The following is a 26,152-nucleotide window of genomic DNA, read 5'->3' on the forward strand; positions in this document are numbered from 1 at the left end:
ATTATTAATTAATCTGCTAATAATTGTCTCATTTAATCAGTTAGTTGTTTGGTTTATAAAATGTCAGAAAATGGTGAAAAATGGCGATCACTGTTTCTCAAAGCTCAAGATGATGTCTTCAAATGTCTTGTTTTGTACTGACCAACAGTCCACAACCCAAAGATATTCAGTTACTGTCATAGAGGACTAAAGAAACCAGAAAATATTCACATGAGAAGCTGGAATCAGAGAATTTGGATATTTTTTTATTACTCAAAACTATTAATTGATTATAAAATATTGCTGGTGACTAGTCGATAAATCAACTAATCATTGCAGCTCTATATTATATCATAATTTTCTTAGTTACAGGCCAGTTTTCAGACTTGACAACATTCTCCTGAGCACGATCACAAGCAGAATCCCTGAGGACAGCTGACGAGGAGGCAGAGGGATGAAACGTTTCATTCCTCCTCCATCTGTGCCACCACGCTGCGCAGTTTATCCACCAGCACTGTAGAAGAGAAAAATAGACCCAGTATTAGTATTATTATTATTATTAGAGATGCTTGCTAACAGTGTAAACAACCTTTTAGAATGAGGTTTTACAGTGGTGGAGAGTAACTACATACATTTACTTAAGTATTGTATTTAAGTACAATTTTGAGGTACTTGTACTTTACTTGTACTATGCGTACTCTGCGTATGTCCATGTGATGCTACTTTATACTTCCACTCCACTACATTTCAGAGGGAAATATTGTATTTTATACTCCACTACATTTATTTGACAGCTTTAGTTACTTTTCAGATTAAAATTTTACATAAATAACATATTATGAGCTCATAAATTACACTACATTGTTAAAGGTCAAATCAAAGATTAGAGAAAAAGTCCAAAAACTGAAAACAGATTTGTGTATCAGAACTTTGTTTTTTCTTCTTTCCTCTCCCATTAATCATCTCACCACCCCTCAGATTTATCTGCTGACCCTTTGGAGGGCCCCGACCCCTAGGTTGGGAACCACTGGACTAAACTAGCTAACTGTATATAAAGTAGTGTAAACTAGCTCCACCTCCAGCAGCTACAACAGTAACATGCTGCTCTAACACTGATGCTTCACTATTAATAATCTAATGATGTCATATATAATAATATATCAGTCAGAGGGATCAAACCACTACTTTTACTGCAATACTTTGACTACATCTTGCTTGTAATGGAGCATTTGTACATTGCTGTATTGGTACTTTTTCTTAAATAAAGGATCTGAATACTTCTTCCATCACTGATTATAATCCAATAAAATAATGTCTCTATATACAGTATCAAATCATGCACTGAAACCTGTCCACTCATTGTAAGTCATTCTAGCAGCTACAGCACCTTTAATGTGACCGTGTGTATGATGATGACAGTGATTGTAATTTACCTCCAGCAGATGGCCTCTGGAAGCTATCATAGGTCCGACAGGCGTTGATCAGACATCCCAGTGGTTCAGGACAGTCGTCAGGGAGCGGCTCTTGATATTTCTCATTGCATACTTTCTGACTGATTTCCTCATTTGAACAACCTGGAAGAAATACAGTATAACACAACAGTAACATACAACGCACTGCAGCATAAAGCAGTTTATTCAGGAGCAGTAAATTTAAAGTGATTAGAAATGCACATATCTGAGGATCTGATTGTGTGTAATGTTTAAATTCTTTAAAAAGCTCAACTTTACTTTAAAGCCACAATCTGTGATTTGAGTTACGTGTGTGTAAAAGTGTAGCAGCGGTGCAGGAGGGATTAGGGCTGCAACTAATGATTATTTATTTAATCCATTTATAGTTTTGTCTATAAAATGTCAGACAGTAGTGACAAAAATGCTCTTTATAAATTCCCACAGCCCAAATTGACAAAGAAAGACAAAGACAAAGAAAACCATCAAATCCTCACATCTGAGAAGCTGGAACAAGCAAATATTTTTCATTTTTGTTTTGTAAAATAACAATGATTCGATTATTAAAATAGCTCATTGTTGCAGCTCTAGGAGGGATTATAACAAATTTCATGTCTAAAATTGTTTGTTTCTACACTCATTAATGACCTATTAATAACTATAAATCGCTGTCAAACAGGACACCAAGATATCTTGCAAAGAGGTTTTAACAGGGAACTGGTGGATGGCAGATTAACTACTGCAGGCTTGACATGCAGCTGTTAAAAGATAAAAGTTTCCTCTTTTCACAGAGAGCAGTGGCTGTGGTCAGCATGAAGTTGTGTTGGTTTGGGGTTGGATGTTGATGTCCGCTCTGCACATACACACCTTCAAAAGGTCTCTGACGGGTCACAATTTCCCACAGGACGATCCCAAAGCTGAAAGACAACATTTACAAGATAGTGAGAAATGATTTATTGCTTGATTTGAGAATCTTCACTCAATCATTGGTCCATCTCATCTATAGACAGAGAACCAGAGAGCAGTGGGAAGTCATCAGCTGATATCTGCAGATTGAGCAAAGCAGTGGCCTTTTCAGTGTTTTATGGCTTTAACATTATCAGATCAAATCAAATTCCCTCTTTGTGTTTCCTTGGACAGTGTTTCCCTGTTGAGCTGCGGTGGAAGTATAGTAACAAAAAGAGGGACTTTGACACTAAAAAGACTGTAACGTTGAAAGATATCTACTTGATTTGACTCATTTGGACGTCTGAAGCTTCATATTAGCTTCAGATAAACTTTTAAATATATTTTTGCACAGAAGGAGGACTGTGGATTTTGTCGCCCATCACTTCCATTGTAAGGTCATTATGAAGGGATCTTCTAATGGTCAGTATGAACAGGAGGAATGATTACAGCAAGAAAAACATGTTTCAATGTTCATTTGGGCTCCAGACTGTTGTTTTAAGACAGACTTGGAAAAATTGTGAACCTTCCCTTTAAGTGTTTTGACTTTTAAACTTTTTCTTTTTCTTTTAACTTTGTCACTAGATTTTTTGTACTCTGTAGTGTTTGTGCTGCTACCTTTTGTTTAGCCTCTTAATTTAAATTTCGACACATCGGTGTCTCTGGAGCGGCCCAATGGGATGACTTCTTTGTAATACAGTATGAAGTGTTGTAGGGAAAATGCCAGAGAAAGATCCTTTCTGCTCTCTCCATGAGCACATATCCTGATAAAATCAGCAACGTCTGGAGCAATCTTTTGTACAAACTTTTTCTTGTTCTTCAAAAGAAATTTTGCATCTTGAAGTAGAGAGTTTTTTTGTTGTTGTTTTTAATCCTTTCTATGACATGAGCTAAACACAAAGTACATCTGAGCCTGATAGGAATGTCATTACTTTTGCAGGTATTATGTAAGTATTGGAGAAAATTAAATGCTGACCAGATGATGGCGCTAAATGAAAAATCAGAGGATCACCGAAGTCATTAGAATTAATCCTTCAGGCACCATGAATATCTGCAGTAGTTGTCAAGATATTTCACTTTGAACTACAAATGTCAACCTCCTGGTGGCGCTAGTGGAAAGTCAAGAGATCACAAAAGTCAGCAGGATTCATCCTCTGGGAACCATGAATATCTGCTCATTAGAAAATGAGAAAGTCACAAGCCTTTATTAATCTCTACTAAAGGAAGGAATCTCTGTCTGTATGTCTGTATGTCCTTCGCATATCTCTTGAACTGTTCATCTGATCAACTCTAGACCGACAAAAGGAAGTGCTGTGTTGAATTTGGTTCAATTTGGATACGCGATAGTCAGGGAGTCAGCGAGTGATCAGACACGAGGTGTGACATAAGGCAGAGAAAAGTGCTCAGAGCAAAGTGCTCTAAAAAGAGAAAAGTAGACAGTGAAAACAAAGCTTTTAAGGAGGCATTCAGGTACATTGTTGAGCGTAGGTCACCCGCAAAGTGCTCAGAGCCCGATACACAACGACTGTAGTTATGTGTGTAAAGTAGTGCAAACAATTTTTGCAGTCAGTTTAAAACCAGTTTGTCTCAAACTCTACTCAAGCCTACTTCTGACTATTTTATTCAATTTTAATTGGTGACAAATTAAACATAGTTTAGTGTCTTGCACCATTTGTGGGAAATTTACACAATTTGTGTAATTTGTACTGAAGTAGATCTGAACTGTCAAGAATGACTTAAACACAAACAAACATCAAAAACATAGACAACCGTCAGATAACCTGAGGCAAAGGAGAAGCGGTCTTCTGCACCTAGCAGATATCCCTGATTTTAATCTCAAATGTAAAAAAGAAGAAGTTCAAAAAATCCATGTAATCTGATGTAAGTGACAGATAAAGAAAAGGTCATTATTTTGTATAAAGTCATGTAACATCAGCATGTAACTGATATATGTCCTGGAGAAAGACGATATGTGGTAATACAAATAAGAGGGAGTTGTAGAGTTATAAAAAGAAAAGCCAAGAGAGCATCGAGGTTCCCTTTTCTTTTTGTGGAACCTCTCAAGAGAGATCTCTTTGAGACTCTCTTTAGATTTTAGCTTTATGCTTTTTAATTTTTTGCTCAAGTTTTTGTATTTTACAATTTGCATTCTTAGATTACTTATTTTGTAAAACCAAATAAAACTGGTTTGTGTTTTTACACACTCCAACCAATTATCCTGACTCCTGACCTCTGAGGTCTTGTGGTTTCTCCCAGGTAAGCAAAGACACCTCCTTTGGGATAGACTGACATTAGATTTAAATTTATTTTGATTAAAAATTATGTTGAAATTTGTTAAAGATACATTTGCAGTGTTTATTGAATAACAGGAGGGCAATGGTTAAGGTTTAGTGACTGAGGTCAACATGTTGCTGTACATGTGATAGATGTATGATGTCAGAATAGAATTAGGTTGAGAAATTTATTATTATGGGTTTAATTGGCCGTCAGAGTGGGCCTCCTCCAGAGATGACCTGTTACCTGTTACCTGACCTCCAACACCTATTTGCACCAATACACTTCGTTGTCACCCATGGCTGTTAGGAATTCCTGAGTAAATAGGCCCGTTAGTAGTGGTTCAACGACAGCTGGTGATTATAGAAGCCTGGCTGAATTTGGTTTCCTAAGCAAGGCTTGGATCGTCTTGTGTGTAGATTTTGGGAACTACGTTCGATATCTAGGTCAGAGGTAGAGGACAGCCGTCTGTCGGTGCCTTATCCACACACCGGCAGGGGGTATCGGTTGTCTGTAGGAAGAAACCATTTCAAATCATCTGTGTATAATATACTGTTAGTTTCTATCATGTTATTGGTGTATATACTCATCCACACCTCACATCGACTGTATTAATTTTTCTATGTATTAGAGACTTGCCGGCTTATTTCAACATTTATGAATGAATTACCAACATTGATGATGAATTCTGACCACATGGAAATGATAAAAGGATTCTTCACATCCTGGCTAACCTAAATTTACACTTATTAACGGCTTATATCTGATCCATAAAGCATTAGTAAAGTATTCATAAAGCTGTCAGTAACAACTTAACATAATTTAATATCTCTGCGGGTGTTGAGCAGCTGTCTGGTGTAATTCCTGGTTGGTGTCTGACCTGTAAATCTCACACTCCTTGCTGTAGGTGTGGTTGAGGTTGCTGAGCATCTCAGGAGAGGAGTAGCACAGCGACCTTTTGTCTCTACCCTTCGTCATCTTTCTCAGCGACGATTCAGTTTTCGCCAGCTCAAAACCTGCCAACTGTACCAAAAACCACAAACAACAATGTCAAGACTTCATTTGTTTTCACCAACCAATGGGCCAGAAGCAATCCCAGCATGCACTGGCCGCATTACCTTGACTCTGTAGCCTTCAGCCACCAGGAACCTGCTGCTCTTGATGCATCCATGTACCTTACTTTTCTCTTCTGTCTGGTGCAGTCTAAGACACAACAGTGATAATCATTAGAACTTTATATTATAAACAAGAAATCATGAACATTGAATTTAATTTGAAGCTGGAGTAATCAATATTTCTTTTACTAACACTGGAACAGAAACGACTGCTTGTCTGAACCACAGAGCATCTTTCAACTACTAGTTTTGTTTTTACAGCACCTTTACTGTATGGTTCCAGCAACAGCAGCTGTTTTCTGTTAAAAAACCCACCTGCCCACCTGACCAAACTGCAGACAGACAACATTAGAAACTAACTGGTGAATAAAGTGGAACATCTAGAGGCTAAAGAGCCAGATATTTTTCACTATCAGGATTTGGTGGAGATCAAACAAGAGCTAAAAGGAGAGTGAATATTGGACTTATGGTGGCTTCAGGAGCTGATAGTTTGCAGGAGGTAGTGTGGAGAATGAAGAACAGCACATAAATGTACAAAGGCAGCGAACGGGGAAACTGCGGACAATCACAATATTCATTTCACCATCCTCTGATATTATCTGCCATGTTTTTATGCAGTTCCTGGTGGGACTGGACAAAGATAACTTGTCCTCCATTTATCTCTGCAGTAAAATTGTCACTGTCATAACTTCAGTTTCCTGTCGATGCCGAGTCCCATTGGCTGTACATTATGGATGTCAGGGTATTTGGGGTCATAGTTTGATTCAGTAGAACTATGGCCACAAAACCTGGAGGAAAATCAACATGGCGCTGCCTGAGAGAGAGCAGCCTCTGTCTTTATTAGAAATAATGTCCTTTCTCTGTGTGATGTCAAAAAGTGGCAGCTACCATGTCTTGAGGCTGAAGTACCTTAAAGTACCACCGACGGCCGCTAGCTGCTCCAACTGACTCCCATTCAAAAAGCCTCAACCTCTCTCAATCATTGTTTTCAATGAGTCATTCTGGTCTCAGTCTCTAAATGAAGGCCGTCTAATAAGTGTGCTGGTGGTCATTTTGGAAATCATTGCTCCGTTAATAAGATTTGAAGACTTATCGTAGCTTTGATGTCTTCCGTGTGGGCATTGACTGACAGCTATGTCTTTTTATACGGTCATACAGTGTGAAGGTCTTGTTACGTTCATCACATGGATACAAATAAAAGTTCATTGGGATGATCATGTTGTTGTCTGATCTTGCAAGCCGCAAAATTTATAAGGCAATCATGATAGTCATTCTGCCCCCTAGTGTCCAAATGTATTCATTTTTAATAATTTATCTTAATATGAAGATCATGTTTTTGGTGCCATTTGAATTGCAATTGAAATGCAATTTGAACCTTGATATATAGACCTTTATAGCAATATGTATTATTATTTGAGTATGCATTTGCATATTTGTATGTCACTGTTTATCTGTATAGAGTTTAGTTTTGTCTCAGCCATGTAAGGATTCTCTTTGTTACTCTCTATGTTGTAGTTCATGTTATGTGTGTATTTATGTTGATGCCTAATTAACTCAACAAAAAAAACAAACAAAAAAAAAACTCCTGAACCATGAGGTTGATTTGTCTAATTCACTGGATTTTCTGAAAACATAAAACTCCTGTCTTGCCTGCACTGACTGTGTTTATCTCCTCCTATCTCCTTCTTTCTGTGTTTTATCATTTCTGGCACATAATTGAAATTTGCCAGTAAATTAGACAAAGAATGATTAGTTGTAGTCTGACCGGTAGAGTCCTTGTGCTGCATCCAGACACAATCGAGCTTTCCTGGTCCAGGACAGTTCGCATTTCGAGTCCAGAACCTGTCGCAGACTTCCCTTCTCACAGTACTCGGTGATGATGAGGTATTGAGGGCTGGGTCCTTCAGGTAGCCACAAATACATGTCATATTATTGTAATTTATCATTTTAATACAATAATACATTACTGAGTTAATTGTACAACATTAATTAGGGCCACCAGGTTAGAGAGTGTTATCAGAGGCCGGTTCTGTAGTGTTTGGGCAGAAGGCAGAAGTTTTCTGCTGGGGTAAAGGTAGCTGAGCAGTTTGACGCAGTTACTCAGTCAGCCATGGTGTTTAGTTTAAAACAAGGCTTAATTTACACTCACTTTCAAGTTAACTTAGCTGTTCAGGTCAGATTTGACCCATTTTTACATTTGAGAGCAGTAAAATGTTGTTTTACTGCTGTAAAGTGTATTGAGACACCCTGGTGTGATTTTGCACTTTAAATAAATAAACTTTTTAAATTTAACTTTAAAAACATCCCAAACACTGTTATTTTAGCATTACATTCTATAACCTTTCCTAATATATATTTCCCAGAATATACAAAAATGTCTTATTATATCTTATGTTATTATTTATTAAAAAAATGAAAAACATTCTTCACATTATATAACATTCATTGAAATCATCACGGCTGTTATGTTCTCCTGTTTTATATAACATAGGACCATAATATAGTGTGATTGTGAATGTTTTTTCTCCATAATGAAATACACTTTCTGCTCCCTGAATTTAGGATTAATCATCCATTTATTAATGACTGATGATGTATTTATGAATGAAAAGTAGCTTTGTTCTTCAGCAAATGGGTATAGAAACTAATTATGAGGGGACACTGTTAGAATATGAACAGTATTTGAGGGTTAAGATAGTCAAGGACTAGACACCTTTATGCAACGGATGAATCTAGACGTCTATCTGAAGACTGACTATAAGTTAGATCCAAGCTATAGTCAAAGTCTATTTTTTTAAAAATTGACTCCCAGATCATTTATGTCCAATAATCTGACCGTGACAAAGATACAACAGGTTGAGTAACATCACAGCCAGCTTGTGATGTTGTGATGTGTCTGATATTCTGTGATGCTGTGGTCTACTCACCATCTTCAGCCTGCTTGCAGATACCAAACATTCGCAGGATGTTGGGTGACTCAAAGCGCTTCATGGTTTCAACTTCCTTCTTGAAAACATCCTCCACCACACTAAATATAGAGAAAATGTTTTTGTTGATATGTGGCAAATACAGTGAGTCACATCCTTGAATAAAAAAAGTCTGAGCTCAAAGTGATGTCGGTGTGTTAATATCGATTCAACTGGCTGGAAGGAATGAATGTCTATTTGACTTGTTGTCATTTTACATCTCTTACTCAGCTAATATTCAAATATCACATTCATACACTTTTAATTTCCTCATGGTCAAATGCTATAGATTATAGATTTAAGCAAATTAGGGTCACAATGTATCTCAAAATCAGAGCTGCATCTTAGATGGAGTAAGTTTTTTGAGTTACAGTATCTGAGACACATGAATGGCCACATCTACATTAAGCCAAATAAATTCAAAAGTTTCAACTCGTTCTGCTCCTACTGTGTTAGTTATTGCCGTGTTTCTTCTTCCTCTTCCAATGAAACTCCGCACCATTGCCACCATTTTTTTGTCATCAATATGACAGCGTTTTCGCAAAGCTCCATTTTTCCCGTACACACTCCAATGCCAGGCCGGCGATTTCACATTTACACACTCCGGAGGCCATTTTGGAAAAGCTCTGTTTTCAGAGAAGAAAAACTGTGGATGGAGGGCCAAAACAGAGAGAAGTCGATACATTTACGAATTAAGCTGGCTTAGTGTGGACATGTCTATTTCCAAAATAGCTTCCAGAGTGTGTAAATTTGAAAATGCCGGCTTGACGTTGTAGTGTTCACAGGAAAAATTGTGCAGTATTTGAGTAAACAATAACAACAATGGCGGACGGCTTCATGCGAGTGTTGTTATCTTTATTGTCTGCTTTGACAGCTTGTTTAGAGTTAAACGTAGCTATCTACCACATTTCTCAGCTCAAACTGTTGGAATCTGCTGCAATAAACTAAATGTCAGAAAGCCGCCGCAGAAACGTAAATGGTGTACAGTTTCTTCTTTGCTGGTTTTCTGTGGCTGACTGCCTTGTCTGTCCTCTGCAGATGCTCAGTAGGAGGAGAACTACCAGTTTTGGCGTTTCAATGTAGACGGAGGTATTTGCAGAAACAAGCTGGACTCCTGCTTTGGACGCAGGTCATTCATGCTCAAAAACAGCGTTTTAGAATTTAGTGGCTTACTGTAGACGCAGTCTATGTGTAAAGAGGGTAAGTAGTCCAGCAATTAATCTGCATTTGACTGTGTTATTCAGTGCAGAAGTTTGTCTTTTAATGGATTTTTGGAACACCGATAGGTACAACCCTGCCAGTGGTTAAAGAAGTGCTGAGATCTTTTAGTTAGCAATACCACAATGAAAAAAATACTCCATTACAAGTAAAAGTCCTGCATTTAAAATGAAGTAAAAGTACAGAAGTATTGGCAGCAAAATGTACTTGAAGTATTAAAAGTAAAATTTTTCAACCACATTTAGAGTGTTATATTTATCATATATAATGGTATACATCATTGGAATATTAATATTCACTGACGTATACATGTTAATTGCATTTTAATGCAGCTACTGTTATTGCCTCTATAACAACACATCATGTAATTTACTTATAAAATATTGATCTGGAAAGTGTGGTGTATTTTCATTAAAAGTCATTGGTGTGCTTAAAGACAATATTAAGCTATGCAGATTGATTTTATAAGTTTATAAGCAATAAGGGCTAGTGTGATACAATTTGTATTGGTGTAGTTATAATCTCATGAACCATATTTAATCACACTGTACGTATAGAGGCACGGTAGAAGAATCATAATCATACACTGGAGAAATTTGAGTGTGTTTGTATTACATGTCACTTTGCTTGGGTCTGCTAAAGTCCTCACCTTTCAAACATACTCTCTGGAGGAGATCAAGAAATAAGGGTGTAAAACGACTAGAATAACTTATAAAAAATAAAAGCCCAGAAGACAACTTGGCAATAATGGTGTAAAATGATTCCCAATACTTATATATAAAAATTGGATATAATCAGGTAGAATTGAATATGCCAGTACATATCCTCAAACAGCTCAAAACCTGTTTTGAAGAGTTTTGACCAACAACGAGTGACGGAGATAAAAGTAACATAATAATTGGTCAAAAATTAGGGAGGGTGGATGATAAGGTGTGACCTAAGCCGACCCAAGGGCATAAAAACAATGCCCCAAAGAAAAAACCTTCAGAGCGATTTGGTTCATTGTAAAAGTGCTGATTGCTCCCCTTTTTTGCCGGCATTAAAGAACACTTTGCTGCTTGGACCTCTGACTCCCTTTTTGCTTTCAAGAGAGAGTTTTTTGCTCTGGTACATTTTTCTGCAACAATTTGATACAACAAAAGCAACTTCAGCTGTGAGATAAATGTAGTGGAGTAAATAGAAAGAAAGAAATGCTCAAGTAAAGTACAAGTCTCTCAAAACTGTACAGTATTTGAGTAAATGTACTTAGTTACATTCCACCACTGACACATTGCAGAAGAAGAGATAGTGCTAGTGATAGAGCTTTCGGCTCTAAAGGAGGCAGAGTTGTCAACTGAAATACTGGTGTAAATTAAATAGAATTAAAAATAAAGCCACACTGGTATTATTCTCTACCCCGGGGAGGTGTTCACAGGGTTGCTGTATCGCTTGATGGCCACTGTGAATCCGCGGTACTGTCCTTTGTAAATCTCTGAGTTTGATGTTTCCGCGATTTTCACTTTGGGGTGTCCGTACTCCAGCTCCTCTGGTTTGATCAGACGGATATCCTCATCACTGGGGCTGGGCTTGTTCACTGTAAAAAACAAAGTTACAAGCAAGGCTGGATTATCAAGCAGGCAAAGTGGGCAACTGACCCAAAACACCCACGTTGTCTCCGTATCATTTGGATAATCTGAGTAAATGCAAATTTGTTAGAAATTTGCACCACTGGATAGCTGCAACATCAGCTATTACAGGTCCATCTTCCATCTTATGGTCTGGAAGATGGATTCTGTCTCAAAATCTAGTTTTAAGTCTTTAATAGTTTTATTTTATATTGCCACACATCCACAAATCGAAGCAAAGCAAACTGACTCACTGCGTCTACAATCAGCAACTGAAGCTCGAGGAGGGAAAGAAATGAATGGAACATAATTCAACATTTATTTACAGATAAATAATAATAATTAGAAATACTAATACTACTCTGATTAATGCTTCAGCTTCTATTCCACTTTTGCTGCTTCTACAACTATTTTCATGGCTTCTGTTATCTCTAACGTGAGAAAAAATCAATTTAAGAATTTATATATTTTTATTACTAATTTCAATAAAATTGTTTGATGTTTCCTTATTTCTTAAGTGTTAATGTATTGGTTCTATTCCTATTATTCATTCATAATATTTGTGTTCGGCAGTAACTCACATACACATGTGCACACATATAATAAAAATTCTAATAATTTTAAAAACATTTGTTTATTTATTTTTTATTGAAAAAATTGGCTTGTGTTTAAAAATAATACCTTTTTTTTAAAAAAAAAAAAGAAAAAAAAAAAGAAAAAAGAAAGATGTTAAATCTGCTGTTGCAGTTAAAGGCCCAAACGCTCTGAAAGTGTCTGACGCATGTTTTGAAGTAAATCTGTTGTTTAAAATGGGTGAACATGCACCAAAAGCATTATGAGGTGCTTTGACGCCCTTGCTGTGACCTTGTTTCTATTTTGGAGCGTCAAATGAGGAACCAGAGACATGTATTTAAGAAGCTGACATTTCTAGTAAAGAATGAGAAAAAGTAGTGAAATCCTGCTACTATAGTTTGTTTCATGATTTGTTGATGTAGCCTCCAAAACTGCCTGTTTCAGACAGAGGCTGAACTGAGGGGCTGCCTTAAGAGCCGGTATAAGATAAATAAGGAGTTTTTAACTGAGCCCCAGAATATAAATACAGACCTGGAAATGTGCAGAATATGACCCCTTTAAGAGATTTAGTGTACTCACACATCTCCATGAATTTTATCACGTTAATCAGCATTGCGTCCGTTTTCTCCTTCTGCTCCTTCATGTGGTCCAGGATCACTGAGGAACACACAAACACTGATCATACAAAGACAACCAGACTCTGAATCCAATCCAACCTCTCTACTCTGCTTTCTTAGAAGATCTTATGATAGAACATCAATTTAGAAAACACTGAACTCATATCTTTATGTTAGTCAGGTCTGGTTACAGTAAGAAACAGACTTCAATTAGGCTTTTTAGAGCTGCAATGATCGATTAATCGATTAGTAGATTAACAGAAAATTAATCGCCAACTGTTTGTATAATCGATTTATGGCTCGGAGTCATTTTTTATGAAAAAAAAAAGCTAAATTTCTCTTGTTCGAGCTTCTTACATATGAATATTTTTTGGTTCCTTTAGTCCTCTCAGAGAGTAAACTGAATATCTTTGGGTTTTTGTTACTATACTTCCACCTGCAACTCAACAGGGAAACACTGTCCAAGGAAACACAAAGAGGGAATTTGATGCTAAAAAGACTGTAAATGTGTCAGATATCCACTTGATATGACTAACTCAGACTGCTGAAGCCTCATGTAAGCTTCACATCAACTTTTAAATGACTGTGTGGACACACTGTGGATTTTGGCCTCCATCACTTACACTGAAAGCACATTTGAAGGATCTTTTAATCTCCAGTATGAACAGGAGGAATGATTACAACGGGGAAAACCTCTTTCACTGTTCATGTGGACAACTGACTGTTGTTTTAAGACACACTTGAAAAAACGGTGAACCTGTCCTTTAAGATTAAAACTAAAAAATCAAATTTAGGCTCATATGGACCATCTGACTTTTGCTTAATCTACTCTACAAAGGCAAAGCCAAAACCAGTTTCCCTCACATTTCTTCAGCTCTGCATCATCCGTCCTCCCGTCCACCTTGTCCTGTGCCATATCAAAAATCTGGCGAACCATGTTCCTCTGCTCAACCTTCAGAGCTCCAGACAGATCCTGGAAGGTGTCGTTGAGGCGTTCGTTCACACTGTTGAACTCGTCTCCGTGGCTCCGAGATTTTAGGATGCGCTCCATCCAGTTGGCCAAGGTGTATTTCTTGATGAGCTCCTGTGCTGATTCCAGAGTGAAGGAGAGTTCCTTTAGAGCCTTTTCTAAAACCATCTCCTTCCCCTCTTTGATGGACCTCACCAGCTCGGCCAGGGCTTCGACTCGCTGGGCGACACGGTGGCAGCGCTTCTTATTGGCCTTAACATTGTGAACCAGGGTGTGGATCTTTGATGCAATGGACAGGATGTTTTTTATGGTGTCCATGACCAGCTGGAGAGACAGAGAGGACACAAAGACATTATAAAACAAAGCTGAATGCAAAATAATTCCAGTTTAAACGAGTCCGAGTCAACTCAAATAATCTGAACCAAACTGAATTAAATTGAACTAAGTTAAATTGACATTTTTTTGTCTGAGAAAGTGTTCAAGTTTAATATTAAGACTGACAGCAGGGGGAAACAGCTGCCTGGCTCTGTCCCAAGTGGAAAAATATGCCTCTAAAAGTGTTGGTACCTGCAGGTGTATTTTGTTGGTTTGCGTAATCAAATCATGAAGATTGTTTTCATTTTATTTGCTTTCATCTAGTTGCATGAGAGCAGGATTTGAATGTATCGTTAACAAGCACAGAGTAGGAAAATATATGTAAATCAGCATTCAAATCCTCTAAATGTGTAAGATATAAGATAATTCAGAGTAAAACTCTGTGCAGAGCTTATGTAACTTCCATTATACTTTCAAATCAAGGACAATTATCCAGATTATGCCTGATGTCCCATTGTCGGCACGGTTGTGGGATCAGAGGTTCTTTATTACAACTTTTGTAGAAATGTCCAGAAGTGAAAACTTGCTGATTCAAGTTAGTTTCATTTATGAATCAAATCTTTATCAATTATCCGGTTTGTCCTGTCATATGTCTGCTGGGCCAGAAAATGTCATTCTCAATAATCATCTCAGCCACAAGCATAGGTTTGATTAACTGGAAAGAGCACAAACCATCCTGCTGCACAATAAGTCAATGCAAAGACTTTAATAAAGACCTGGGCAACCACTGGGACATGGTCAGGAATTTCATCGAAACACACAATGTAACTTAACCTTTGTGGTATTATGCCATCAATGATTCTGAATGGTGATGACAACATTTAATAAATAGACTGGAAAACAGTTAATGTCTCATCTCTGACACCTGTGGCTGTTCAACATATTGAACCAGATAGTTTAAAGGCTATAGAGACTCATTTCCTGAGACTTTCTCTCACACAGTCCCAGTTACGCTGGATTGTTCACAAACCTGTTCAACAGAAAGTTGTATAACAGCTGTTTTAAACAACATAACAGGCTCACTGTAATTAAGGGCACTCAGATGAACTGAGCTGATAAAAAATGAAGTGAAACATCAAGTGGAGTAAAATTTCAGGAGTTCTCAGGAGTTTCTTTTTAATATGTTGTATATGAAAAGTTTTGCAAATTTGTTACTACCAAGAAATTGAAATAAACATACTTGGATAGTAAAGCTGATATTAAAATGCTTTAAAAACACACTCTCTGTATTTTGAAGAATTAGAAAACCCTTTGCATTATTTTATGAGTGAAGTATATACTGGAAAAAAGGGCTGTATTTGTCCATTATTTTTACTTTCATTTTTTTGATGTTCTTTTGTTTTCCACAGGAAGTGGCTGATATATTTTTAGATCCTTGAATGGCTGATGGTCTCCTTATTTCACGCAAAAAAGGAGGCTAGTGGTTTTTCACTGCAGCTCAACTGGGAAACACTGTCCGAGGAAACACAAAGAGGGAATTTGATGCTAAAAAGACTGTAAATATTCTACAAAACTCAAAAAATCTAAAATAAAATAAAATAAAATAAATAAAATTTTCAGCATTTTTCTTATTTGTCTTCAGATTTATTTATAGAGCGAAAGCGAAACTTGTTGTAACATGTAGAGAAATGACTTCCTGCGCTACTGATCTGCATGCTGACTCTGCAGCACACTAACCTGCTCACAGAATCAACAAGAGGACTCAAGAAGAGCCGTAAGCTGCGGAGTTGCGACCTTATCGCCAGAGGAAAACATTGGCATTGAACGTTTCTGCAAACAACAGTATCTTATCAGCATTTCTACATACGTAGCATAGTAACATTTCTACCCGTTGAATAATGATGTTATTGTAATGGCGTGACAGCGCTGTGGTTAAGTTCTGTTTAGGTTTAAGCACAAAGACCACTTGGTGATTCCAACTTTCTTCCTGACAAACTTACTAATCATCCACCAACCCCTCCTCCTCCTAACAGGAATGTCAGCTCATATACCGCATGTGAGCTACATACGCCACTTTAGAAATGTTGAGATGATACGTTTTGTAGAAATGCTGAGATAATACGTATTGTTGACATTTTGATATGATACGTATTGTTGAAATGTTAATATCCTATGTATTACATGTATTGAAACGTAGATATTCAACGTTTCTGTGGTTTGCAGAAACGTAAACTGCCAACGTTTTACTCTGGCGACCAGGCTGTGAGTTTAGTTTAGCTATGATGGAAAAACAAAGATTATTTACCTGAAAGTTGAAGTCAGTGAGAGCTGTCCGTCTCGACCCAGGTATGCAGGTTTTGAGCGCGCTAGGACAAAGTGAAACTGACTTCTTTTGCTTTCAGCTCCTCCCTTAGCTCATAATTTCCTGTTTATCTCCGGGAGTTAAGTGGAATCAGGTCATTTAGGACATTTTTTGGTAGAATTACCAGGAGACCATGCAAATAGCTGGTTCCTCACTCCACTGATGTTTTCATAAGTTGTCACGGATCTCTGCAGTATTTCTGTTTTGAAATGATGTAGTAAAGTATACTTGTTTAGAAGAACACTTGTTTTTACAGACCTTCAAACACACCAAGACCCCTTCTCTCACGTTGTTGGCATGTTCAGGTAAAATGGGACAACTGGTGAGGTAAATTGAGACATTCATTTTCACTTCAAATATTTTTTTATTTGAACATATATCATATAGTACAATTGAACATAGTAATACAGAGAATACAGAGTAAAATAGGGAATCAGGTGTTGTGTGAATACAAAAATAATTAACAAATGATGCCTCCCTGTATTCTCTAAAGGCACCCTCCATCATGTCCTCTCTCTGCTGATTTTATTTTACCTCGACATTCTCTCCCTTCTTTTCTTCCCCGTCTGTCTCCTTGGTGCCATGTCTGTAATAAATAGTTTTACAAAATGTTAGTTTTAGGCTACTAAACTGTTCCGAGCTAGCAAGTGAACAGAGCTAAACGTGAATGAATAAACTCTGATCAGCTGTTACTACTACATTAGCCTAGGCTAATGTACATTATGGCTAGGCTAATGTACTTTAGCCTAGTACATTATGGCTAGGCTAATGTACTTTAGCCCAGCGTCACAGTCTTATTGCAAATATTAACACGTAAACAACTGTCCCAGTTTAGCTGACATTCTTGTCCCATTTCGCTAAACACCGTTTGACAAAATGGTTTGCTTCAAACACTTATTCACAAAAAAACAATATGTATTTGGCAAATATGTCTACTATAATTAAAAGATTTCCTAAAACACTTCATCATAATACAGTTCTGCAAATTGTTAAATAGTCTGTTTTTGGTTTAGCAGCCTTATTATGCAAAAGTAAAATTCGATATGTCACAGCGCATACCAAGCGATTTGCCTGACCTGATGAACTTGAAGGTTTTGCCACACACTTCCTGGGTACCACAGACCAATCAAAATGATTGTTTTATGTTAAGTAGTATTGAAGCAACAATTCAAAGACCTTTTCAGTGATTGGCTGCTAATATTTAAAAAGCACAGTGCCTCAAAGCTTATATGAATTTAAATTAAATTATATTTAGTTTTAAACAAATTTGACGATTAGAAATTTGGCATGCAAACTTTAATTAGGTCTTGTTATTGATCACAAACAGCAGCCAATCAGTAAGCAGTAATTTGGTGGCAAACAAGAAGCATTCTTATTAATTGTTCCAACAGGAAACAAGAGCAGCCTACCGAGGAAAAAGTCTGAGGCTGCTGGGAAAAAGCAGAAGGATATATTCAATACAATAGTGGCAGCATTTTTTCTTGTTCTGCACCATTTTGCTGATATGATATGATTGTTGTTGATTTATGATGGTATCCAGTTGACTGAATAACTGGACCTACAACTGTCTGGCAGAGAGTTCAAAGCAATGCTCAAAGGCCCACAGGGGTTTTGGTTGGGAGAATTTGGGGGGTTCCTCCCCCAAGAAAATTTGATGTTAGTTCACACAATGCTGGACTATTATCATTACAATATGTTTAAAAAAAAACACACCGTGTGCCATTAAAAATAATAATCACAAAACATTGGTAAAACAGGCGTATAGTGAATGGATTTAAACTGATTTTCTCATCCTCCCATAGTCAGGCTGTAGCCACCAGCCAGCTGCAGGGACGCTATGGTTAGAATTTTATCTTTATCTCATCCACAAACAACTTATTTGTCCCATTTTGCACATATCACAGAGATACAACAGACTGCAGTAATGCCATCTCAGCACTTTTTATTTCCTTGTTGGAATAAAAGACACACGTCAGACTTTATGATCCAGCTGATAAAGATTCATGCTGTCTGTTAATATTTGACTTTTGTTCCAGGTTTTTTTATTCCAGAGTTCAGAGCTGCTGTTCTGTGATCAGATTTCCTTAAAGAACACTTCAGGTTAAAGATGAATACACAGAGTTGAGACTGTTTGTGAATCAGTAGACTTTAAAAATCTCCTGCCGTTAGTTACATGTTTATTCTTCTTCTGGTTGGTTTCCTGGTTGAAGCTGCTGATTAATTTCACCTTCACTCATCAACTTGATTCAGATTATTTTCAGCACCTTAAGGGAACGTAACCAACAGTTTCATCACGTTTGTGTCTGCAGGTGTTAAAATGATCTGATAACAGTAGAGATGTTTTATGTTGCGATGTTGACTGCAATGGTGGAATCAACGAAACTCCAGAAGAAAGAAATAAGAGTATTTATCAATACTCTTATCAGTTCTTTTTCATTACTAAAGAACTGAGTTTTTAATTACTATTTTAAAAAGAATAAATTGAGAACATTGTTTCTTACAGCAGCAACAGCGATGTTTCCATCAGCAAAGTCACTATATAAATTCAATAATATTTCACTTTAAAGACAAACAGGATGGCAAAATTATACATAGACTGATAACATGTAGTGTATGAAAAATCTGATCAGGAGAACTTGAACAGAGAGGACCTGAGCCAGGTGACCTCCATCACCATGGATACCTGGGAAGAGGACACAGACACACAGAGGAAGAGAGACAGCAAACAAACAATGAGCTCTTCTTTGTTTAGAAACAATATGTATATGCTAAATGTCTTTAAAGAAGCAGCCTTTTGTTTTTAAAAGCAAATTGTTTTATTGGCATATAAAATTGCCCCCCTCCCACCGACTTCATCAGGTGGGGGACAATGATATAGTTTGATGCGGTATGTTGGTTTTCCTCCTGTCCTCCCCAATTTTTTGAGTCACTTGCCACCACTGGTGTGGGGGTTTAATGCAGCTCATTTTTGTAGGATACAGCAGAAAGGCCCATATACATACAGTACATTATATACAAACTTTGTATGAAGTTTGGTGTTATTATCATTTATTTTACAATAATTATAGGTCTGATATTTATAACTAAGTAGTGGGGATGACCTATGAGGGGAAGGGAAAAAATGGAGTGAGGGTGACAGTTTAGTGATAAATTGCTGTAGAAAAATACCATCAAAACTAAAATTTGTAGCTCTGTACTGCAGTTTTTCCTTTATTAGGACCTGAGCAACTAGCGGTTCACTCACACTCTCCATTCGAATAGATGAGTATTTTTCTGTGTCCAGCTGCAGTTACTTATTGTCTCTACACACCTGACAGTACACATGTCAATCAAACTTTGACCAGGTCATGTGGGTCAAAAGTCTTTACTTTTCTAAAAACAGACTTGATGAAAATTAGGAAATTAATTTGTTTTACACACAAACTCATCAAGGATTTTCAATTTACTAATTGAAATTCAAGTGAATGGACCCAAAACTTGCATGATTTTGATGACACAGGTGTGAGTGAGACAGACATGTCTCACCCTGCAGAAGATTCTCATCCTCACACCGTTGAGATTTGATGTTTCACCATGACAGAGGAAGTTGCTATAACTTTATTGTAAATGCTCCAGCCTGCACCAAACTTTATATGTTTGATAAGAGTCCCGGCCTGAACACGTCTACATGACAATATTCCATCAGTGATGCAAACTGGCTGAATAGCGCCCCCTACGAAATTTCAGCAAAGCAGCCCCAGCAGCAGGCAAAATAGTGGAAGTTTTTACAGCATGTTTGTCTTGTTTTAAGGAATAAAAGAATCACTGACCACATAACTTGTTACCGTGGATTATTTTGTAGTGAAAAAGGCATGGAGGTGATAGACCTGGTGACAGACATGGTGGCCACATTGACAGGCAGACATATGGGAGCCACAGCGCCGACACGGACTGGAGAAATGATGCGAAGGACAGGCATGGGAGTGACGGGGCTACAGAGAGGCCTGGAGGTCATGAAGCAGCAGACAGGCATGGGAGTTACGGGGCTACAGACAGATGCAGAGGGTATCATGCAGGTGACAGGCGTGGGAGTAACGGGGCTACAGACAGATGCAGAGGGTATCATGCAGGTGACTGGCGTGGGAGTTATGGGGCTACAGACAGATGCAGAGGGTGTCATGCAGGTGACAGGTGTGGAAGGTATAGGGCTACAGGGAGGTGCAGAGGGCAACATGCAGGGGGCAGGCACAGGGTCTGTGAGGCCACTGCAGTACTCTTCACCCCGTCTCCTCCCTGAAACATTGTCATACAATTCGTACAAAATGTTCCCGTGCTCGATCTGCAGAGCGCCAGACAGGAGCTGGAAGGTATCAGTCAGTCTTTCATTCACCTTGCAGAATTTGTCTTCATGAGACATGGACTTCAGGAAACTCTTAAAACGAGTAGTTTGGGAATATTTCCTCATCAGTTCCCTGGCTGATTCCAGAGTGATGCAGAGTTGCTTCAGAGCATTGGTCACAGTGTCAGACATTTGACCCGGCCGCCTTTGTTTGATGGTCAGAACCAGTTCCTCCAGGTCTTTGACTCTCTGCGCAAGTCGTTGGCAGCGCTCCTTATTGGTCTTCGTCTTCTCAACCAAGTCGAGGATAGTTTTACAAAGGCCCAATATCGGTTCTATTGTATCCATGATTAGCTGTAGAGACAGACAGATAGTTAGCTTGAAATGAAATCAAATGAAGTCACAGTCAAGTGAACCAGATTGAGTTAAACTGAAACTGAAATGAAGAAAACCTTGACCTACACATATCTAACTGAATTGTGCTGAAGTGAATTTATCAGAAACCAAGTGAATTCAGAATGAACAAAATCTTGTGAACTGAAACTGAAGAGGTGCATTTGATCTCTGGAGGATATTTCCCATGAAAACATCTTTTCAAATCTCACCAGAGAGCCCAAAAATGCTGAGCCAGGTCATCCACGCTCGTCGCCATTTTGGTGGGAATTTCTCTGTCACTCTTTTTCATGGAGAGCTGTTTTTCTGGCTCAGGCACACAAAGATTAACGACCTTTTTAATCCAGCCTACAAACTTGGCTTCAGAACTCACCACTAACTTCAGTTGACATTGGTTTTTCTTGCCATAATCAATCCTCCTGTTCATACTGACCATTAGAAGATCCCTTCATAATGCACTTACAATGGAAGTGATGGGAGACAAAATCCACAGTCCTCCTTCTGTGTAAAAATGTATTTAAAAGTTTATCTGAAGCTAATGTGAAGCTTTAGTCGTCCAAATGAGTCAAATCAAGTAGATGTCTTTCAACATCACTGTTGTGAGTTCTCTCATGCCGTCTAAATGGCGGACTCTGGTGGACAGAATATTCACTACATTAGACCCCAATCATTCCCCTGCTCCTCCTCCAGAGCGTCACACTTGCCCTGCCAAGTTTTAGTGTGACACTAAAAAAGGACCTGGCTGAGACAGAACAGACCTGGGAGGCCAAGAATAAACAGTTGGAGGACGAGAACAAGAAACTCCAGGAACTATCTTTGAAAAAGAGGAAGAAGAAGATATTCAGACGTTTCTGGTTGCGGAGGAGGAGGGCAAACACCGAAACTGGTCTGGATAGCTGAACAGACAGAGGAGGAAAAAGCAAAGAGGGAAAAGAAAGAAAAGAAGACGGAGAATAAACAGATGGAAAAGGAGGAGAAGAAAAAAGGTTTTTGGATTTGGATATGAAAGAGGAAGTGTGACAGTGACAGCGAGGTGGAGGAAGCTGCTGGCTGTTCAGCACAGTAGCAACCTCTTCCTCCCCCTTCACCTCCCCACCCTCCCTCCATCTCCCCTTCTCTATCCTCCCCTCCTTTCCCCCAACTCTCTCACCCCCACCCTCCCTCCTTCCTCCTGTCTCCTCCTCCACCCCCACCCTCTCTCCTGCCCCCCTCTATCTTTCCTCACCTCCTTCCTCCCCTCTTCAGGGCGGCACACTGGCTCAGTGATCAGCACTGCAGCCTCACAGGAACACCTTCACCTGCCCGGCTGCTTGTTTCTGTGTGCATGTTCTCCTCGTGTCTGCGTGGGTTTTCTCCCGGCACTCTGGTTTCCTCCCACAACATAAATACATACAGGTTAGACTGATTGGAAACTCTAAATTACCCCCAAATGGTACATAAATATACCTCATTAAAAGTCAAATAAAAAAATTCAAATAAAAAAATTAAAAAGTGTCTCTCTGAGTAAAGACATATCAGTACAACTGTATGACTTAATACTGTGAATGTTAGAAAGTAGAAGGTGTCTTAACAAATGTTTATAAGTAATGATTTAAAGAATTAAATATTTTCTGTGCTTCTCTTTAATCGAGCTAATGGTTCTTGAGGGCATTTTAACTGTGGAGAAATTACTGTTTCAGTAATGTTTCAGACATAAACGTGTATTGATATCATTCAGTGTGACTTCTTCTGCCCTCACTATGTGTGTAGGTGTACAGCTCTGCAGCGAGTTAAACACACTTCCAATAAAGGTTGAATACAGCAGGTTGTGTCAGATATCCACTTGATATGACTAACTCAGACTGCTGAAGCCTCACATAAGCTTAAGATAAACTTTTAAATGCATTTTCACACAAAATGACTGTGTGGACTTACCATGAAAGTTGAGACAATTTGTTCTGCTGTCCCCTAAGGGCCAAAAAAATGAATGCAGTTTTATGTTGACTTGTATTCATTGCAGCGAATAAGAATCAAATTAAACCAGCTATTCAGTACAAGTTTAGTTACCTCACAACTTTAAGGCAGCCAGGTCAGTGACATTTTTATGTTAAAGACCATCATGTAATTTGCCAATGTAACTTAACCGTAATGTAGTTGCTACACATGAATAGTAAAGGAACAGATACCTTCCCCCTAAAAATTTTTTGGTGCAATGACATTTAAACGATTCATTTAGGATTTTGTCCTGTAGCTCTTTAACTATTCAGCTGTCTGTTCCTGCAGTTATCTGCTGGTATAATGTTTTTTTAAATGTTAAATCATGGTGTAACCGGAGACCTTACTAAACCTGTCAAACCGCAGCTCTGCAGCTTTGCAGCTCTGCAAGATTTTTCCAGCTGATAGCTGCAGGAACAGACAGCCAGAGAGTTGAAGAGCTGCATGGTGAGAAGCGAGGAGGATTTATATTTATTATAAGGATTTATAAGTGAGGAGCATATATATGAAAATGAGTGCAGGTCCTGGTGGGAGGTGGCTGTTATCATTCTACCATTTCTGTAAATTTCATGCGTAGAGAACTCCCAAACTGTCGACATCAGCATTGGCCCCGCCTTTTTTGGGCTGATTTTAAACAGCCGATAACAGGTTGAACCATTTTCAACCTATGAAATACAGATTTTTATAAATTTGGTTTCAATGTCAATATTATTAACACCAGCGTTGATGTGATTCATCATAGTACAGTCATATAACTTAGTTTACAGCTCAAACATGTTTTAGTGTGCAGTACCTCTTTAATTTATTAAGTCCATGTCATTTTAATTGATGTGATTGTCAGTTAATGCATATATATATGCAGTTGCTTCCACGGTTCATCCTCTGTTTAGTCTCACTGGTGAATTATCTTCCTGGATTAAAACCATTTAATTTAGTAAATCTCTATTGTTTTAATTGATGTGTTTGTCAATTTATACATATATATGCGGTTCTTGAGAAATAATAAGATATCGGCCTGTTCCAAACAGGCACGTTTTGAACGGGCACTGCAGTATTAGTAAGTCAGCCAACTGGACATGCTCACTGCACTTTCTTCACAGCTGAGATTCATTGATTACAGGATTTATCTGAATCTGATATCAGTGTGTGTGTGAAGTCCGTCGCCGCCTTTACAATGAAAGAATGCTGAGTGTCACAGAGACAACCACCTTTGTGAGGGTGTGTGAGGTTAGAATGTTATCTGCATGATTTCCCAGAAGTCTCATAGTCATGAACACTTTCCGCATGCTTAGGTTCATGACAGTGGAGTTTGAAATGCTCCAGGGCATCAATTACTGCCACTGTAATTTTATTCAGTGCTTACAAACTTTACATTCAAAGCTTAGTAAAGGAAACTCTTTTCTTACCACCATGTTTTATCCCACGTAGAGTTATTTTAGTTAAAGCCGACACAGTCTTCCTACACTGTTGTGTGAAGCTGTGTTGACAGATAAATACACTTTTGTGCACAACAAACACTTGCCACCGTCATCTGCCTGTAACATCTGGTACACATTACTTGTACATATGTATAATATCTGTCTACCTGCTTATAAAATGTGTAAAGGTGTCTGTAAAAGAGTCTTTTACATATGTTTTCACTATTCAGTGAAAACCATGTATCTCCAAAGTTGAACATTTTAAAATTTTGTGATTAAATGTTTGGTAACACTTTACTGTAAGTCCCCCCTTTTTTTAGCAATTATAAACAGTATATAAACATTTAATAAATGGGTTATAACACACCATAATGCAGTTGTACTTAGATATAAGGACCTTTTTAAGTGTTTATTAATGTGCAGTATTTGTCAACCTTTATAACTTCTCTTATGAAAACATTTTTTAAATATTATCATAACTGTGTTTTACCATATTGTCATTTATTATCTGTTTATACACCAGAATCCAGTTATGGGTGACCACACAAATACATTTATTAACTATTATATCTGTTTACAACTACATTATAATACTGTGTTACAAACCATTTATATTGATTGTTTATTTACTGTTTATCAATATTTTACATGTTCCTTTATGGGTTGAGAAAACTGTCCTCCTTCTAAGCAAAACAAGCCATTTAAAAATGCATTGGTTTATCTGAAAAATCCACTGTCACAAAGCTGAAAGCAGCCTTTTCTCAGCCCATAAATAGTGGACATTTTGGAGATGCATCATTTTCACAGGACTGTGATGAAACATGTAAGATCTCATAAAGAAGCAAAGTTTTGAAATGAGTTCAGTTAGTTAGAAACAATCAAAAACCTTAAAAGATTATTCACCTGTGACTGGATGTTGACTGGAAGCAGCCTTTCTGGATCCGAGTGTGCCACCTGAAGAAATGAAAGTAAATTTGTGCCATCACACTCTGATGCACCTTTCTTATTCTTCTCAGGTATTTATCTGAGACATCTGAAGCATCTGACGTCATGCCAATGCATTGCGATAGACAGAACAATAACAATAATCATCTATGTGTTCAACCTGCTCACCCTGTTCAGGGGGTTCAGACAATACAAATATTTGTTTGACTGCTTTAGTTACTTTTCAGATTACAGTTTTACATAAAACACATTTGATCAGATTATAAGATACAACACATTATTAAATATTAAATCAGTTGTTTCCAACCTTTTAGTCTTGTGAGCTCTTGTATAAAATCAGTGTGTAGTTGTGGCTCCTTGTCACATTTCACATGTCTATGAGTTGTTAACAGCTCCACCAAATAGTGATTTTTCCCTCTAAACTTCTCACATGCTTTCATTTCAATAAATGTTCAAAAAATCCAATATTTCACCAAAAATCAAAGATTAGAGAAAAAGTCCAAAAAATAAAAACAGATTTGTGTATCAGAACTTTGTTTTTTCCTCTTTCCTCTCCCATTAATCATACACACGCAATACTTGTTAGTAGATCACTTCATTGTTGTTTTGACTCGAAACATGAGATTTGATGACAATAAGAAAAACATTGACAATCTCCAGCTGTATTCTATGTATTCTAATATCTATCATTAGATTATTAATAGTGAAGCATCAGTGT

General features: G+C 37.8%; 1 protein-coding gene across 1 annotated transcript; it reads right to left on the reverse strand.

The window, feature by feature from the left end:
* Positions 1 to 228: 228 nt before the first annotated feature.
* On the reverse strand, positions 229 to 16,583 carry LOC122985342 (mixed lineage kinase domain-like protein). Its single transcript, XM_044355921.1, has 11 exons — positions 16,330 to 16,583; positions 13,604 to 14,033; positions 12,702 to 12,779; positions 11,341 to 11,518; positions 8,689 to 8,789; positions 7,527 to 7,662; positions 5,765 to 5,849; positions 5,527 to 5,669; positions 2,295 to 2,344; positions 1,413 to 1,553; positions 229 to 493 (listed from the first exon to the last, which is right to left on the reverse strand). Exons 2-11 carry the CDS (start codon positions 14,025 to 14,027, stop codon positions 444 to 446), a joined length of 1,386 nt encoding a protein of 461 aa, XP_044211856.1. The 5' UTR covers positions 14,028 to 14,033; positions 16,330 to 16,583; the 3' UTR covers positions 229 to 443.
* Positions 16,584 to 26,152: the final 9,569 nt, after the last annotated feature.

The sequence above is a fragment of the Thunnus albacares genome, chromosome 7 (genome assembly GCF_914725855.1).
Source record: "Thunnus albacares chromosome 7, fThuAlb1.1, whole genome shotgun sequence".
Taxonomy (NCBI): domain Eukaryota; kingdom Metazoa; phylum Chordata; class Actinopteri; order Scombriformes; family Scombridae; genus Thunnus; species Thunnus albacares.